This window comes from Cebus imitator, unplaced genomic scaffold (genome assembly GCF_001604975.1).
Source record: "Cebus imitator isolate Cc_AM_T3 unplaced genomic scaffold, Cebus_imitator-1.0 Scaffold199, whole genome shotgun sequence".
Taxonomy (NCBI): Eukaryota; Metazoa; Chordata; class Mammalia; order Primates; family Cebidae; genus Cebus; species Cebus imitator.
The window spans coordinates 4292382-4307767 of NW_016107514.1; the positions used below are offsets into that span (position 1 = coordinate 4292382).

General features: G+C 36.9%; 1 protein-coding gene across 8 annotated transcripts in view; it reads left to right on the top strand.

The window, feature by feature from the left end:
- AGL (amylo-alpha-1, 6-glucosidase, 4-alpha-glucanotransferase) overlaps positions 1-15386 on the top strand; it is a 70143-nt gene that overhangs the window by 44734 nt on the left and 10023 nt on the right. For all 8 annotated transcript variants that reach the window (XM_017547596.1, XM_017547594.2, XM_017547595.1 and 5 more), the window contains 5 exons: positions 675-900; positions 2739-2850; positions 7951-8086; positions 13393-13505; positions 14513-14724. In XM_017547596.1, the coding sequence (XP_017403085.1) occupies positions 675-900; positions 2739-2850; positions 7951-8086; positions 13393-13505; positions 14513-14724 (799 nt within the window). The remainder of the gene's footprint in view (positions 1-674; positions 901-2738; positions 2851-7950; positions 8087-13392; positions 13506-14512; positions 14725-15386) is intronic.

A 15386-nucleotide genomic window follows, 5' to 3' on the forward strand; every position in this document is an offset into this window, starting at 1 on the left:
TCTCACTCTGTCGCCCAGATTGGAGTACACTGGCACAATCTCAGCTCACCACAACCTCCGCCTCCCGGGTTCAAGCAATTCTCCTGCCTCAGCCTTCTAAGCAGCTGGGACTACAGGCATGCACCGCCATGCCCAGCTAATTTTTGTGTTTTTAGTAGAGATGGGATTTTACCACATTGGCCAGGCTGTCTCAAACACCTGACCTCAGGTGATCCACCTGCCTCAGCCTCCCAAAGTGCTGAGATTACAGGTGTGAGCTACCATGCCTGGCCAGTTTGTTTTCTTATATGTTTGTTTTACTCTTGGTTTCTGCTATTTAAAATAGTAAAGTTCATGTTTAATAGTTACTTCGATTCTGAAATACCATAGATTTCAAAAGTAGAGTCTGGAGCTATGAGAGACTTTAAAAATCACCCAGTCCAATGAGAAAACTATACCAGAGAGGGAAGTCACACAGATTGTTAAGCATAAAATTCTAGGCTAGATTCAAGGTTCCTGACTTTAATAGAGTGCTTATTCTATCATATTATGACAACTTTGTACATGAAAATAGAAAGAAATAGGGCATGAGAGAAAATGAATTCAAAATATAGTCACCAAAAGTGACTGGTCTTTGTCTTCAGTTTTTTAAGTGTTTGTTTTCATTTCTGATCCACTTAATTCTGTTGTTTTAGGAATATTATTTTAGCATTTGCTGGTACCCTGAGGCATGGTCTCATTCCTAATCTCCTGGGTGAAGGAACTTATGCCAGATACAATTGTCGGGATGCTGTGTGGTGGTGGCTGCAGTGTATCCAGGATTACTGTAAAATGGTTCCAAATGGCCTAGACATTCTCAAATTCCCAGTTTCCAGAATGTATCCTACAGATGATTCTGCTCCTTTGCCTGCTGGCACACTGGTAAAGATCATTTCTTAAAATAATTTTTCTAAAAAATTACTTTTAGTTTCTAATGTAAAAATAAGTGTAATTAAGAATCCAAGTCTTAAGAATTATTCAGATGTCAGTATTGATTTGGCACCTGCTGGTACCATAAATGACTGGTCTTTACCTAAAGAACTTTGCAACATGGTAGAAGAGATGATAATGTGTATATAATTATGGTCATTGCAATAAAGTGTAGAAGAAGTGCTGTGTAGTTTCTTGAGAGAGAGAGAGAAGTACAGTAGGTGGATCTCAGGGAGAACTTTAGAACATACCTAAAATTTTACCTAAATGAGCCATAGAATGTGAGTAGAACTTTAGGAGATATGGGGAAAGTTGTTGGGAGACATTAGAGATGAAAAGAAGCCAGGTGTATGGCACACACCTGTAATTTCAGCTTCTCAGGAGGCTGAGGCAGGAGGATCACTTGAGGCCAGGAGTATGAGTCCAGCCTAGCCAACATAGCAAAACCAGTCTCTTTAAAAAAAAAAAAAAAAAAAAAAAAAAAAAAAAAAAAAAAAAAAAAAAAAAAAAAAAAAGGAAAGGAATAATAAGGTTGCATAGTGGATTGAAGCACAATTTAGGGGACATAGTACTTATAATACTTTTATGAGCGCCTAGGCTCTTATAAAATACTTTTTGTAAAAAAGTCAATCTGGTTTGGCTTTTAGTGGTAGAGTACCTGCAGGGTAGTAAGAGATCATGGAAAGGGTGACCCAGGTTATGGAGAACCTTGACTACCAATCCAGGGAGTTTGAAGATTATCTTATGAACAACAGTGAAGAATTGATAGACATTTTTTAGTGTTTCTTTCCCCAGTCAAGAGTGGACAATAATACTATACTTTTGCCTCTGCCTTTATATTAATAGTTTGTTTGGTATATATGATTCAGGGGTGGGGAGGGGATAATAGCTGTGTAAGCTACTTCAGGGCTAGCATATATTTGTGTCCTAATGATATTTATTTATATCATGAAGTACTCAAAGAACATTTGTCCAAAAATTTTTTGTACTTGTCCTCTATTATTGACTGACATTTCTGTTACAATGAATATAGGTTCATGCTATCAGGCAAGTAATTATTTTACACATAACTATTTGTTTTCTCATAGTTCATCAAAAAATATTTTTTCACCGCTTTATAATTTTTATAATTACTAGTACAATTTTTATATTATAGAGTTTTGGTTTTTTGCAGAGTCTTTAAAATGAAACATAATAAACATGTAAGGACTCTAAACATTTTGCCTATTTAACATTCTTTACCTTATTTAAAAAAATATAATTGTATATTTCCCCAAATGTCATCCTGAGCATCACATGTATTATTTATATGAGTAAAGAAAATGACATGAATTCTTTACATTCATGGGGATATTTTCCAAAGTCATTATGGATCCTCAAATTTGAGAGTTCCCCTTTAGCACATAATTTATCCCTATTACCTGTGTGTGCAGATGAGTAAGAATAGCAATGCCAACTTAAAATTCAGATGCTGGATGACAGGCTAGGTTTATTTATTAGCTGAACAGATCACTCTAATAGAAACTGTACAAGCTCACTAGATTCATTTTCATGTATCAGCAAGTTATTTTATGTCACAGACATGAATAGTCAAAACTACTATTGTTAAATATTTGTATGCTTGCCTGTATTATTTGGCATATAGGATCTGCTTCTAACCTGGCCTCACCCCAATTCGTATTTCTCTCTCCAAAGGAAAGTATATATTTTCACATTACTTTGTCTAATTTAGGGGAAGATAAGAAAAATGTAATTTCTAACAGAGGTAACACCCATTGTGTCTCAAACAGGATCAACCATTGTTTGAAGTAATACAGGAAGCTATGCAAAGACACATGCAAGGCATACAGTTCCGAGAAAGGAATGCCGGTCCCCAGATAGATCGAAACATGAAGGACGAAGGTACAGATCTTTAACTATAATAGTAAAGATTCATCGAGGTGATAAAACTAAACCTTGTAATTGTTCACTTAATAAATATTTGTGTGCAAAACATCACAATATAATGATGAAAAAGGTTAACATAGTTCCTGATCTCACCAAGTTTTTAGTTTCTAGAGGAAAGATAAAATTTTGTATCTTTTGTCAGCCAATTTGAAAGATAATTTTGGTGGTTTCATTTATAATCATAATAATAATCACCATGAACTGCATCCTTACCATGTGCTAGGCATTGTGGTAACTACTTTACCTATGTTATTACCATTTAACACTCCCCAAAACATTGGAAATGAGTGATATTGTTTCTATTTTTTCCTAAATGAAGACTGAAGCAGAATATCTTGCCCAGAATCACAAGGCTACTAAGTGATAGAGGTAGATGTCACTCATAGTCTGTTTCGAGAGTCTAGGCTCTTATAAATTCTTTTTGCAGAAAGGTTTATTTGTATATGAAATTAAAATAAACGTGCTTTTTTAACTTCTCTTGAGTTCATCATATTCCTCATCTCATGGCATACTATCATTGCCAGCCAATGCAAAGCTAATAGTAATTTATTTCATATTATTCTCCATTACCCTTAGAGAGTCATTCCAATGTCTTTATTGTATATTTATTCTGTAAAACATGCATTGTTTTATGTTCATGTGGGATTTTTTTAATTTTGTAATTTTGAAAGAATTAGACTTATAAAGAAGCTGAAAAAATGATATAGTGTGCCATGAACTCTTCACCCAGCACAGCATCAAAATCAGGAAATTGACATTCATGTTTTCAACTTTTACCAGTTTTTACATTCACACGTGTGTGTATGTGTATATGTAGATCTGTGCAATTTGACCCCATGTATAGCTTTGTGTAACCACTGCCATAATCAAGATACAGAACTGGTCCATCACCATAAAGATCGTTTTGTACCCTCTTATGATCACACTTAACCACTCCACCCCCAGCCCTGGTCTCTGGCAACTACTAATCTGTTCTGCAACTCTATAGTTTTGTCATTTTGAGAATGTTATGTGAATGAAACCATATACTATATAACCTTTTGAGATTTTTTCATTGTGCATAATGCCCTTAAGATTCATCCAAATTGTTGCATTTATCAATAGTTAATTACTTCTTATTGCTGAGTAGTATTCCCTTTTATGGATATACCAGTATTTATTTAATCAGTCATCCAAACCATTCATCCATTGAAGGACATTTAAGTTGTTTTCATGTTTTGGCTAATACAAATAAAGCTACTATGAATATTCATGTACAGGTTTTTGTGTGACACATAGGTTTTCATTTTTTCTGGGATAAGTGTCCAAGAATGGGATTGATTCATATAATAAGTATATGTTTTGTTTTAGAAGAAACTGCCAAACTATTTTCCAGAGTGGTTTTACCATTTTAATAAATTCCTGCCAGCAAACTGGAAAGATCCAGTTTTTCTGCATCTCACTAGCGTTTGGTGGTACCAGTTTTTTTTAAACTGTTCTGATAGCTTCATAGAGCACTACAAACTGTGTGTTTTGCGGGGGAGGGTCTGAGACAGAGCCTTGCTGTGTCCCCCAGTTGGAGTGCAGTGGTGCAATCTCAGCTCACTGCAATCTCCACCTCCTGGGTTCAAATGATTCTTGTACCTCAGCCTCCCGAGTAGCAGGGACTACAGATGTACGCCACGCCACCACACCTGGCTAATTTTTTGCATTTCTTTTTTTTTTGTTGTTTTTATTTATTTATTTATTTATTTTTTGAGACGGAGTTTCGCTCTTGTTATCCAGTGCAATGGCGTGGTCTCCGCTCACCGCAACCTCCGCCTCCTGGGTTCAGGCAATTCTCCTGCCTCAGCCTCCTGAGTAGCTGGGATTACAGGCACGCGCCACCATGCCCAGCTAATTTTTCGTATTTTTAGTAGAGATGGGGTTTCACCGTGTTGACCAGGATGGTCTTGATCTCTTGACCTCGTGATCCACCCGCCTCGGCCTCCCAAAGTGCTGGGATTACAGGCATGAGCCACCGCACCCGGCCCAATTTTTTGTATTTCTTCTTTGCTTTTTTTTTTTTTTTTGATAGAGATGAGGTTTCACCATGTTGGCCTGGCTGGACATTGTGGTTTTAATTTGCATTTCGATAATGGCTAATGATGTGGAATATCTTTTCATGTGCTCATTTGCCATCCATCTTCCCTCATTGCTGAAATATTGGTTTTTGTATTTTGATGTTGAGCATCTCTTAATGTGCTTATAGGCATCCATATACCTTCTTTGGAGAAATGTCTATTCACATCCTTTGAATTGAGGGGAGGAAATGAGTTCTTTGGGTTTTTGTTGTTGAGGTGCAGGGTGCTTTGTATATTCTAGATACGAAACACTTAAAAGATTTGGTTTGCAAATATTTTCTCCCATATTGTGGGTTGTCTGTTCACTGTCTTTAAAGTATCCTTTGCTACACAGAAGCTTCTGATTTTTATTAAGTCCGGTTTATCTACTTTTTAGTTTTAGCTCTTATGTCTTTGGTCCATATTGAGTTAATTTTTGTATATGATATAAAGTCCAAGTCTATTTTTTTGCATGTGAATATCCAGTTTACTCAGCTCCATTTACAGAAAAAAACTGTCCTTTCCCCACTAAATGGTCTTGGCACCCTTGTCAAAAAAAATTTGACCATATATACGGGTTTTATTTCTGGGTTCTCTATTCCACTGGTCTCTGTGTCTGTCTTTACAACAGAACCACACTGTTTTAGTGTAGCTTTGTAGTAAGTTTTGAAATGAGGAAGCATGAGTCTTCTAATCTTGTTCTTTTTCTATTGTTTTGGCTATTCAGGACATTCCATATTTATTTCAAGGTGGAGTTTTCTATTTCTACAGGCATCATTCTTTTTGGAGCATTTTTGTGATACCTTCCTTAAGCTTTTCTGTCAGACGTTTCTAACATCTGAGTCATCTCAGTGTTGTCACCTGTCAATTGCCTTTTCTCATTCAGGTTGCGATTTTCCTGGTTCTTGGCCTGACAAAACATTTTTCATGTTTTCCTAGACCTTTGGATATTATGTTATAGGACACTGGATCTTATGAAACCTTTCATTTTACCAAGTAGTCATTGTTTAGGTTTAGTATGCAGCTTCTGGCCTACTCTTGTGGACTGTAGTTTCAGTGACAATTTACTATTTAGCAACGTTATTCTGGTCTGCTTCATTCATGGGCTATAGGAGGCCACTCAGAAAACCTGAGTGGAATTCCACACTGTAGTTTACTTCTCAAACCTGTGGGTGTGTTAATTCTCATGTTTCACATTTAGATTGGTCAGAGTCTGCCCAGGACTCCCTATACAGCCTTAAAGCATCCTTTTTTGCAGCTTCCTCCTCTTCAGGTCTCCGCTGAAATCTCTAGTTGGGAGTGTGAGGAGCACCCCATCACTGCTGGACAAGGCATGGAAATCCAGACTCTACACTCAGTCTCTGCTGACAGCATGCTGTCAGGAGAGGGGAGCACTGTCGCTAACCACCTGCTCCCACTGGGTAGGGGTGAAAGTCCATACTCCCCACATAGTTTGTGCTGACATCATGCAGCAGGGGTGGGAAACACCCTGGGCTGCCTGCTACTGCCCCAAGGCCACCTACTACTGCCAGGTTGGGAGTAGAAGATCACACTCCCCAGACTCCCCTCATGGTGTCTGTGGGTACCACACTGCTGAAGAAGGGGAGTGCTGCCTTGAGCCATCTGCTACCCGCATTTGGGGGATAGGAGTCCAGGCCTCCACTCAGCCTCCACTGACATTCCAGGGGGAAAGGACATCCATGGTGTTTGCTGGCATAGAGCAGATGTTGTCATAAAGGTTTCTGTCTGGTTAGGGTCCCTCTTTCCTTTTCCTTTGGCTAGAGTAAATTGGTTTTTCTTGGAACTTTTTGTCAGTACCTGTTGGAGATTGAATGTTGCTTTTCCAAGGCAAAATCCCACCCAGACTGGTATATACGGAGAATTAAAAAAAAAAAAAAAAAAAAACATGGAACTCACCACTATGACATTCTTTAAGTCTTCAGGTTCCTAGTCAGCCTGCCTTCCTCTTTACACTTTTAGAGTCCTCTTATGATAGTCCAATATATTACGCTCAGGGATTTTAGTTGTACTTAAGAGAGGAAGATCAGGGAAAAATGAGTCTTCTCCATTTTTTTATACAAGAAGTTTTTGTGCTTTGTGTACTTAAGTGTGTTTGAGTATGTGTAAATTACTTATGCTGTATATTACGTAGCATATATTCAGTGTACTATAATATATACTATAATAAATAATTTATGTTTTGAAATTATACACAGATATTAGATGTATCAGTATTCTCTATAATTAAGCTTTTACAAAAAAGGTATCTTACTATATATGTCCATTTGTGATTTGTTTTATTCAATCATTTTGTTTTGGATATTTATCTTTTTATATAAATTTAAGGTGTACAAGGGCAGTTTTGTTACATGGATATATTGGTAAGGTGAAGTCTGGGCTTTTAGTGTAACTGTCACCAAAATAATGTACATTGTACTCATTAATTTCTCATCTGTCACTGTCCTCTCACCCTTCTGAGTCTCTGGTGTCTATTATTTCAATCTCTATGCCCATGTACATACATTATTTAGCTCAGACTTAATCCATTTTGATACACGTAAATCCAGCTCATTAATTTCAAATGGTATAGAGGGTTTCTCATTGTATGAATAAACTACAGTGTTTATTCATTCCTCTCCTGAGCAGTTATTTTTTGTGAATGCAAGCAATGTGGCAGTGAATATCCTCATATACAGCTCCATGTGCTCATAAATAAGGGCTTCTCTAGAACAGATATAGAAATGAAATTCCTATGTGGTAGAGTATGCACATCTCCAACTTTTAAGGTATCACCAAACCGAATTTCAGAGTGGTTGTCCTATTATTATATTTAAAATTTTGTAAATGTTTTAAAATATTTGTATATACTGTATATAATACTTATACAAATTTTATTTTATATGTTTTAAAATATTTGTATATACTGTATATAATACTTATACAAATTTTATTTTATGCATATTTGGGCTTTTAGGTTTTAATATAACTGCAGGAGTTGATGAAGAAACAGGATTTGTTTATGGAGGAAATCGTTTCAATTGTGGCACATGGATGGATAAAATGGGAGAAAGTGACAGAGCTAGAAACAGAGGAACCCCAGCTACACCAAGGTAGTGTTGATTTTATAGTGCTGTGTAATTATACCATTTAAAAAAAAAAAAACACACATACTTGTGGAATTTTTTATTCTATTAACCATGAACTCTTTATATTAAATTCATCAAAATTTCCCTGCCTCCCTCCCTTCATCTCCCCCATTATACATGCACACAATCCTCTTGATATAAGTTATCAGGTAACACTATCTGTTCTTTTCCATAAGTTCTCATAGGTTGATTCTCTACAAGCACTTCAAAAAAAAAGGTTTATGATTCATTTTCCCGGTGATTAAGACATTTTCATAACCTGAACTGCTTATTGATAAAAACATTTTATTATCTCCATCTTTTGCAAATAGAAAACAACCAATTATTCTTTTTATGAAATTCTTTCACTTTCTGAACCATTTTCCTCTGAATTTTTAAAATATTTTTTTTAGTGTTTGTCATTTGAAAAGTTGTTATGATTTCAAATGCTTAATACATCATCAGAAGCTATTAAAATAGCTTTTAATATTACTATTACCCAAATAATGTACTTTGTAACCATTAAGTAATGTCTATTAAAATAACTTCTGTCCAGGCACAGTACACGCCTATAATTGCAGCACTTTGGGAGGCCGAGGCGGGTGGATCACGAGGTCAAGAGATCGAGACCATCCTGGTCAACATGGTGAAACCCTGTCTCCACTAAAAATACAAAAATTAGCTGGGCATGGTGGCGCACACCTGTACTCCCAGCTACTCGGGAGGCTGAAGCAGGAGAATTGCTTGAACCCAGGAGGCAGAGGTTGCAGTGAGCTGAGATGGCGCCATTGCACTCCGGCCTGGGTATCAAGAGTGAAACTCCGTCTCAAAAAAAAAAAAAAAAATAGCTTCTGATACTGTATTAAGCTGAGAAGTTATTTTCTTATTGTGATTTTTTTTTTTTTTTTTTGAGAGAGAGAGCCTTACTTTATTGCCCAGGCTGTAATGCAATGGCAAGATCTTGACTCACTGCAGCCTCTGCCTCCCAAATTCAAGCAATTCTCCTGCCTTAGCCTCCCAAGTACCTGGGACTACAGGCACGCACTACCATACTGGCTAATTTTTGTATTTTAGTGGAGGTGGGGTTTATCATGTTGGCTAGGCCAGTCTCAGACTTTTGACCTCAAATGATCCATCTGCCTTAGCCTCCCAAAGCTCTGGGATTACAGGCATGAACCTTCACACTTGGCCTCTTATTCTAAATTTTATCTTCAGTTGTCCAATAAGAACTGTGGACTGGGTGTGGTAGCTGACACCTGTAATCCCAATACTTCAGGAGGTAGAGTTAAGAGGATACCTTGAGCCCAGGAGTTCAAAACCAGCCTGGGCAACATATTGAGGCCCCATCTCTATAAAAAATAATTAATAAATAAACAAATAAGTTACTATCTTTACATGCTTTGCCAATTTTTTAAAAATCTGTTTATTTTGGTACATTAGACCTTGTACTTCCCTTTTATTTTTCTTAAAAATGAGCTTTCAAATTAATGTGTCTGCCTTCCCTTTCTCCACCCCTATTTTTCATGTTTGCTATCTTTTCTCTAGTACCTTATCATAGTATGCACTGATTCTTTACTCCTACCTTTTCTAACTGCCATCTTCTTTTATTCCATAATCCCCATTCTACATCATAGAATTTTTAAAATACGTGTGAGGAAATCATAATAGTCTCTCAGACCACAGGGCAACCAAATTAGAACTCAGAATTAAGAAACTAACTCAGAACCGCACAACTTCATGGAAACTGAACAACTGGCTCCTGAATGTCAACTGGATAAACAATGAAATGAAGGCAGAAATAAAGGTGTTCTTTGAAACCAATGAGAATGAAGACACATGTACCAGAATCTCTGGGGCACATTTAAAGCAGTGTCTAGAGGGAAATTTATAGCAATAAATGCCCACATAAGAAGCGAAGAAAGATCTAAAATTGACACCATATCGTCAAAATTGAATGAGCTAGAGGAGCAACATCAAAAAAACTCAAAAGCTAGCAGAAGATAAGAAATAAGTAAGATCAGAGCAGAACTGAAGGAAATAGCGACACAAAAAACCCTTCAAAAAATCAGTAAATCCAGGAGCTGATTTTTTGAAAAGATCAACAAAATAGACCACTAGCCAGATTAATAAAAAAGGGGGAAGAATCAAATAGATGCAATAAAAAATGATAAAAAGGTTATCACCACTGATTCCACAGAAATACAAACTACAATCAGAGATTACTACAAACAACTCTATGCACATAAACCAGTAAACCTGGAAGAAATGGATAAATTCCTGGATACTTGCACCCTCCCAGGCCTAAAGCAGGAAGAAGTTGCAACCTTGAACAGACCAATAACAAGGGCTGAAGTTGAGGCAGCAATTAACAGTCTACCCACCAAAAAAAGTCCAAGTCCAGATAGGTGCATAGCTGAATTCTACCAGACGTACAAAGAGGAGCTGGTACCACTCCTTCTGAAACTATTCCAAACAATACAAAAAGAGGGATTCCTTCCCAAATCATTTTATGAGACCAACATCATCCTGATACCAAAATCTGGCACAGACTCAACAAAAAAAGAAAACTTCAGGCCAATATCCATGATGAGCATAGATGCAAAAATCTTCAATAAAATAGTGGCAAAGTGATTGCAACAGTACATCAAACAGCTTATCCATCATGATCAAGTAGGCTTCATTCGGGGGATGCAAGGCTGGTTCAACATATGCAAGTCTATAAATGTAATCTACCACACATAAACAGAACCCTAGACAAAAACCACATGATTATCTGAATAGATGCAGAGAAGGCCTTTGACAAAATTCAACAGCCTTTATGCTAAAAACTCATTAAACTAGGTATCAAAGGAACATATCTCAAAACAATAAAAGCTATTTACGACAAACCAGCCAATATCATACTCAATGGGCAAAAACTGGAAGCATTCCCTTTGAAATTCGGCACGAGACAAGGATGCCCTCTCCTACCACTCCTATTCAATATAGTATTGGAAGTTCTAGCCAGAGCAATTAGATAAGAAAAAAAAAAAAAAGAAGGATATTCAATTACGTAAGGATATTCAATTAGGTAAGAAAAAAAAAAAGATATTCAATTAGAGAAAGTCAAATTGTCTCTATTTGCAAACAACATGATTGTATATTTAGAAGACCCCATCATCTCAGCCCAAATCTCCTTAAACTAATAAGCAAGTTCAACAAAGTCTCAGGATACAAAATCAATGTGCAGAAATCACAAGCATTTCTATATGCCAATAACAGACTAACAGCCAAATCATGAGTGAACTCCCATTCACAGTTGCTGCAAAGAGAATAAAATATCTAGGAATACAACTAACAAAGGAAGTAAAGGACCTCTTCCAGGAGAAATACAAGCCACTGCTCAAGGAAATAAGAGAGGCCACAAACAGTTGGAGAAACATTCCATGCTCATGGTTAGGAAGAATCAATATTGTGAAAATGGCTATACTGCCCAAAGTAATCTATAGATTCAATGCTATGCCCATCAAGCTACCAATGACCTTCTTCACAGACTGGGAAAAAACCACCTTAAACTTCATATCGAATGAAAAGAGAACCCACATAGCCAAGACAATCCTAAGCAAAAAGAACAAAGCCGGAGGCATCACACTACCTAATTTCAAACTATACTACAAGGTTACGGTAATCAAAACAGCATGGTACCAGTACCAAAACAGAGATATGGACCAATGGAACTGAACAGAGGTCTCAGAGGCAATGACACACATCTGCAACCATCTGATCTTTGACAAACCTGACAAAAACAAGCAGTGGGGAAAGGATTCCCTGTTTAATAAATGGTGTTGGGAAAACTGGCTAGCCATGTGCAGAAAGCAGAAACTGGACCCCTTCCTGACACCTTACACTAAAATTACCTCCAGATGGATTAAAGACTTAAACATAAGACCTGACAACATAAAAACCCTACAAGAAAAACTGGGCAAAACCATTCAGGACGTAGGCATAGGCAAGTACTTCATGACTAAAACACCAAAAGCATTGGTAACAAAAGCCAAAATAGACAAATGGAATCTAATTAAACTCCACAGCTTCTGCACAGCAAAAGAAACAATCGTTAGAGTGAACTGGCAACCAACAGAATGGGAAGAAAATTTTGCATTCTACCCTTCTGACAAAGGGCTAATATCCAGAATCTACAGCGAACTAAAACAGATTTACAAGAAAAAAACAAACCCATCCAAAAGTGGGCAAAGGATATGAACAGACATTTTTCAAAAGAAGACATATATGAGGCCAAGAAATATGAAAAAATGCTCATCATCATTGATTATTACAGAAATGCAAATCAAAACCACACTGAGATATCACCTCATGCCAGTTAGAATGGTGATCATTAAAAAATCTGGAGACAACAGATACTGGAGAGGATGTGGAGAAGTAGGAACACTTTTACACTGTTGGTGGGAGTGTAAACTAGTTCAACCATTGTGGAAGACAGTGTGACAATTCCTCAAGGACCTAGAAATAGAAATTCCATTTGACCCAGCAATCCCATTACTGGGTATATACCCAAAGGATTATAAATCATTCTATTATAACAGACACATGCACATGTATGTTCATAGCAGCACTGTTTACAATAGCAAAGACCTGGAACCAACCCAAATGCCCATCGATGATAGACTGGACAAGGAAAATGTGGCACATATACACCATGGAATACTATGCAGTCATAAAAAATGATGAGTTTGTGGCCTTTGTAGGGACATGGATGAATCTGGAAACCATAATTCTCAGCAAACTGACCAAGAACAGAAAATCAAACACCACATGTTCTCGGTCATAGGGGGGTGTTGAACGATGAGAACATATGGACACAGGGAGAGGAGCATCACACACAGGGGGTTTTTGGGGGGTCCAAGGGAGGGACTGCGGGGTAGTGGGGAGGTCAGGGTAGGATAACATGGGGAGAAATGTCAGATATAGGTGACGGGGGGATGGAGGCAGCAAACCGCATTGCCATGTGTGTACCTATGCAACAATCCTGCATGATCTGCACATGTACCCCAGAACCTAAAGTACAATAAAAAAACAAAAAACCAAACAAACTTGTGAAGAAGATAGACAATGGCAAAACAGTAAGAGGAAAAATTTTTTATGTGATACAGTATACATTCCTATAGAATAAGGATTTTTATTAGTTTTCATAATATGCTATATGATTCATTACAATTGTTTACTGAATGCCCTTTAACTAGTACTTAAAGGACTCCAACTTAGAGAATTAAAATATGTTTTTTTAATTTTAGAGATGGGTCTGCTGTGGAAATTGTGGGCCTGAGTAAATCTGCTGTTCGTTGGTTGCTGGAATTATCCAAAAAAAATATTTTCCCTTATCAAGAAGTTACAGTAAAAAGACATGGTAAGCTGATTATTTTATTTACAAAGAACTCTCAAATGTACTATGTATATTCTCAACCTATGTAATCATCATTTGATTCAATCAGCTAATATTAGAAAACCCTTAAGAAGAAAGAAAATTCATTAATTTACTAGTGAGAAAATTGTAACAATTCTAATTGCTAACCATATTTTTAGCAACTTTGAACTGAGATAAAAAAGCAGCATAGCTATTGCCTTTATTGTGCTTGTCTTTTTCCTCAGTGTGACTATGAGGAACTTGCATTTCTGTAAGCAATTTTGCAATCTTTATATCTCTTTTTCTAGAACAGTACTGTCCAGTATAATGTGAACCACATATAAAATTTTAAATTTTATAGTACCCACATTTTAAGAAGTATAAAGAAACAGGTGAAATTGATTACAAGATATTTTATTAAATTGGCCAAGCGTGGTGGCTCATGCCTATAATCTCCACGCTTTGGGAAGCCAAGGCAGGCAGATCACTTGAGCTCAGCAGTTTGAGACCATTCTGGGCAACATGAAACTCCATGTCTATAAGAAATACAAAAATTAGCACGTGTGGTAGTGTGAGCCTATAGTCCCAGCTACTTGAGAGGCTGGGGTGGGAGAATGGCTTGAGACCAGGATGCAGAGGTTGCAGTGAGCCAAGTTCACACTACTGCTCTGCAGCTTGGGTGACAGTGCCAGACCCTGTCTTTAAAAAACAAATACATTTTATTTAACTCAGTGTACGTATGTAAAATATTGTTTCAACATATATTCGATATAAAATTATTCATGAGTTATTTTACATTCTTTTTGGGTGGTGCTGCATCTTCATAATGCAGTTTATATTTTACATTTATAACACATCTCAATTCAGACTGGCCACATTTTCCAAAAGTGGATAATTTATTGCCTTGTAGTAGATAAAAATAATTAAACTAAATGTTACTATTTATCTGTAACTAGATATGTGACTTGTTTTGAGTGATTAAAACTACCATATCTTATGGTATTTTTCAGGAAAAGTTATAAAGGTCTCATATGATGAGTGGAACAGAAAAATACAAGACAACTTTGAAAAGCTGTTTCATGTTTCAGAAGATCCTTCAGATTTAAATGAAAAGCATCCAAATCTGGTTCACAAACGTGGCATATACAAAGATAGTTATGGAGCTTCAAGTCCTTGGTGTGACTATCAGCTCAGGCCTAATTTTACCATAGCAATGGTTGTGGTAGGTGATTTGTTTTTGTTTTTATATTTCAAAAAAATAATGTGCTAGAGTTTACTTAGTTCCTTATTCCCGTTCATTTTCAAATTTACTTGATTGCTAAAAAGTAATGTATTGCTTACTAGCTAGTTTTAAAGTCTTTTCTAATTAATCAAGTATTATGCATATCACCTTTAACTTGTAACATTCAGTATCCAAAAACAGAAAATAATGGATGATGATTAATGAAGTGCTTCCTAGAGTTTTTCACATTCAGAGCACACAGAAGATGATGTTTGTGGCCAGATGCAGTGGCTCACACTTTTCATCCCACTTGGGGGACCGAGACAGGAGGATCACTTGAGCCCAGCAGTTTGAGACCAGCCTGGACATCATAATGAAACCCTGCCTCTATACAAAAAGAAGAAAGAAAAGAAATGAATATTTGATATTTGTACAGTGCAGTAGGCTAAATGGACTAGGCTGCTTGTGCCAGATCCAACTACTTCAGTTAGCCCTGGGCCCCACCCAGCTGCCCTGAAAGCAGAGGGTCTCTGTATCCTACACACCTGTACTATAACCAGTGCCTCAGCACACTAGTTGGAAAGTGCTGAACTAGAGAACTAAAGTGGATAGCTTCAACTAACATTCTATTTTCTTTGTTGCATTGCTGCAATTAGTTTTGT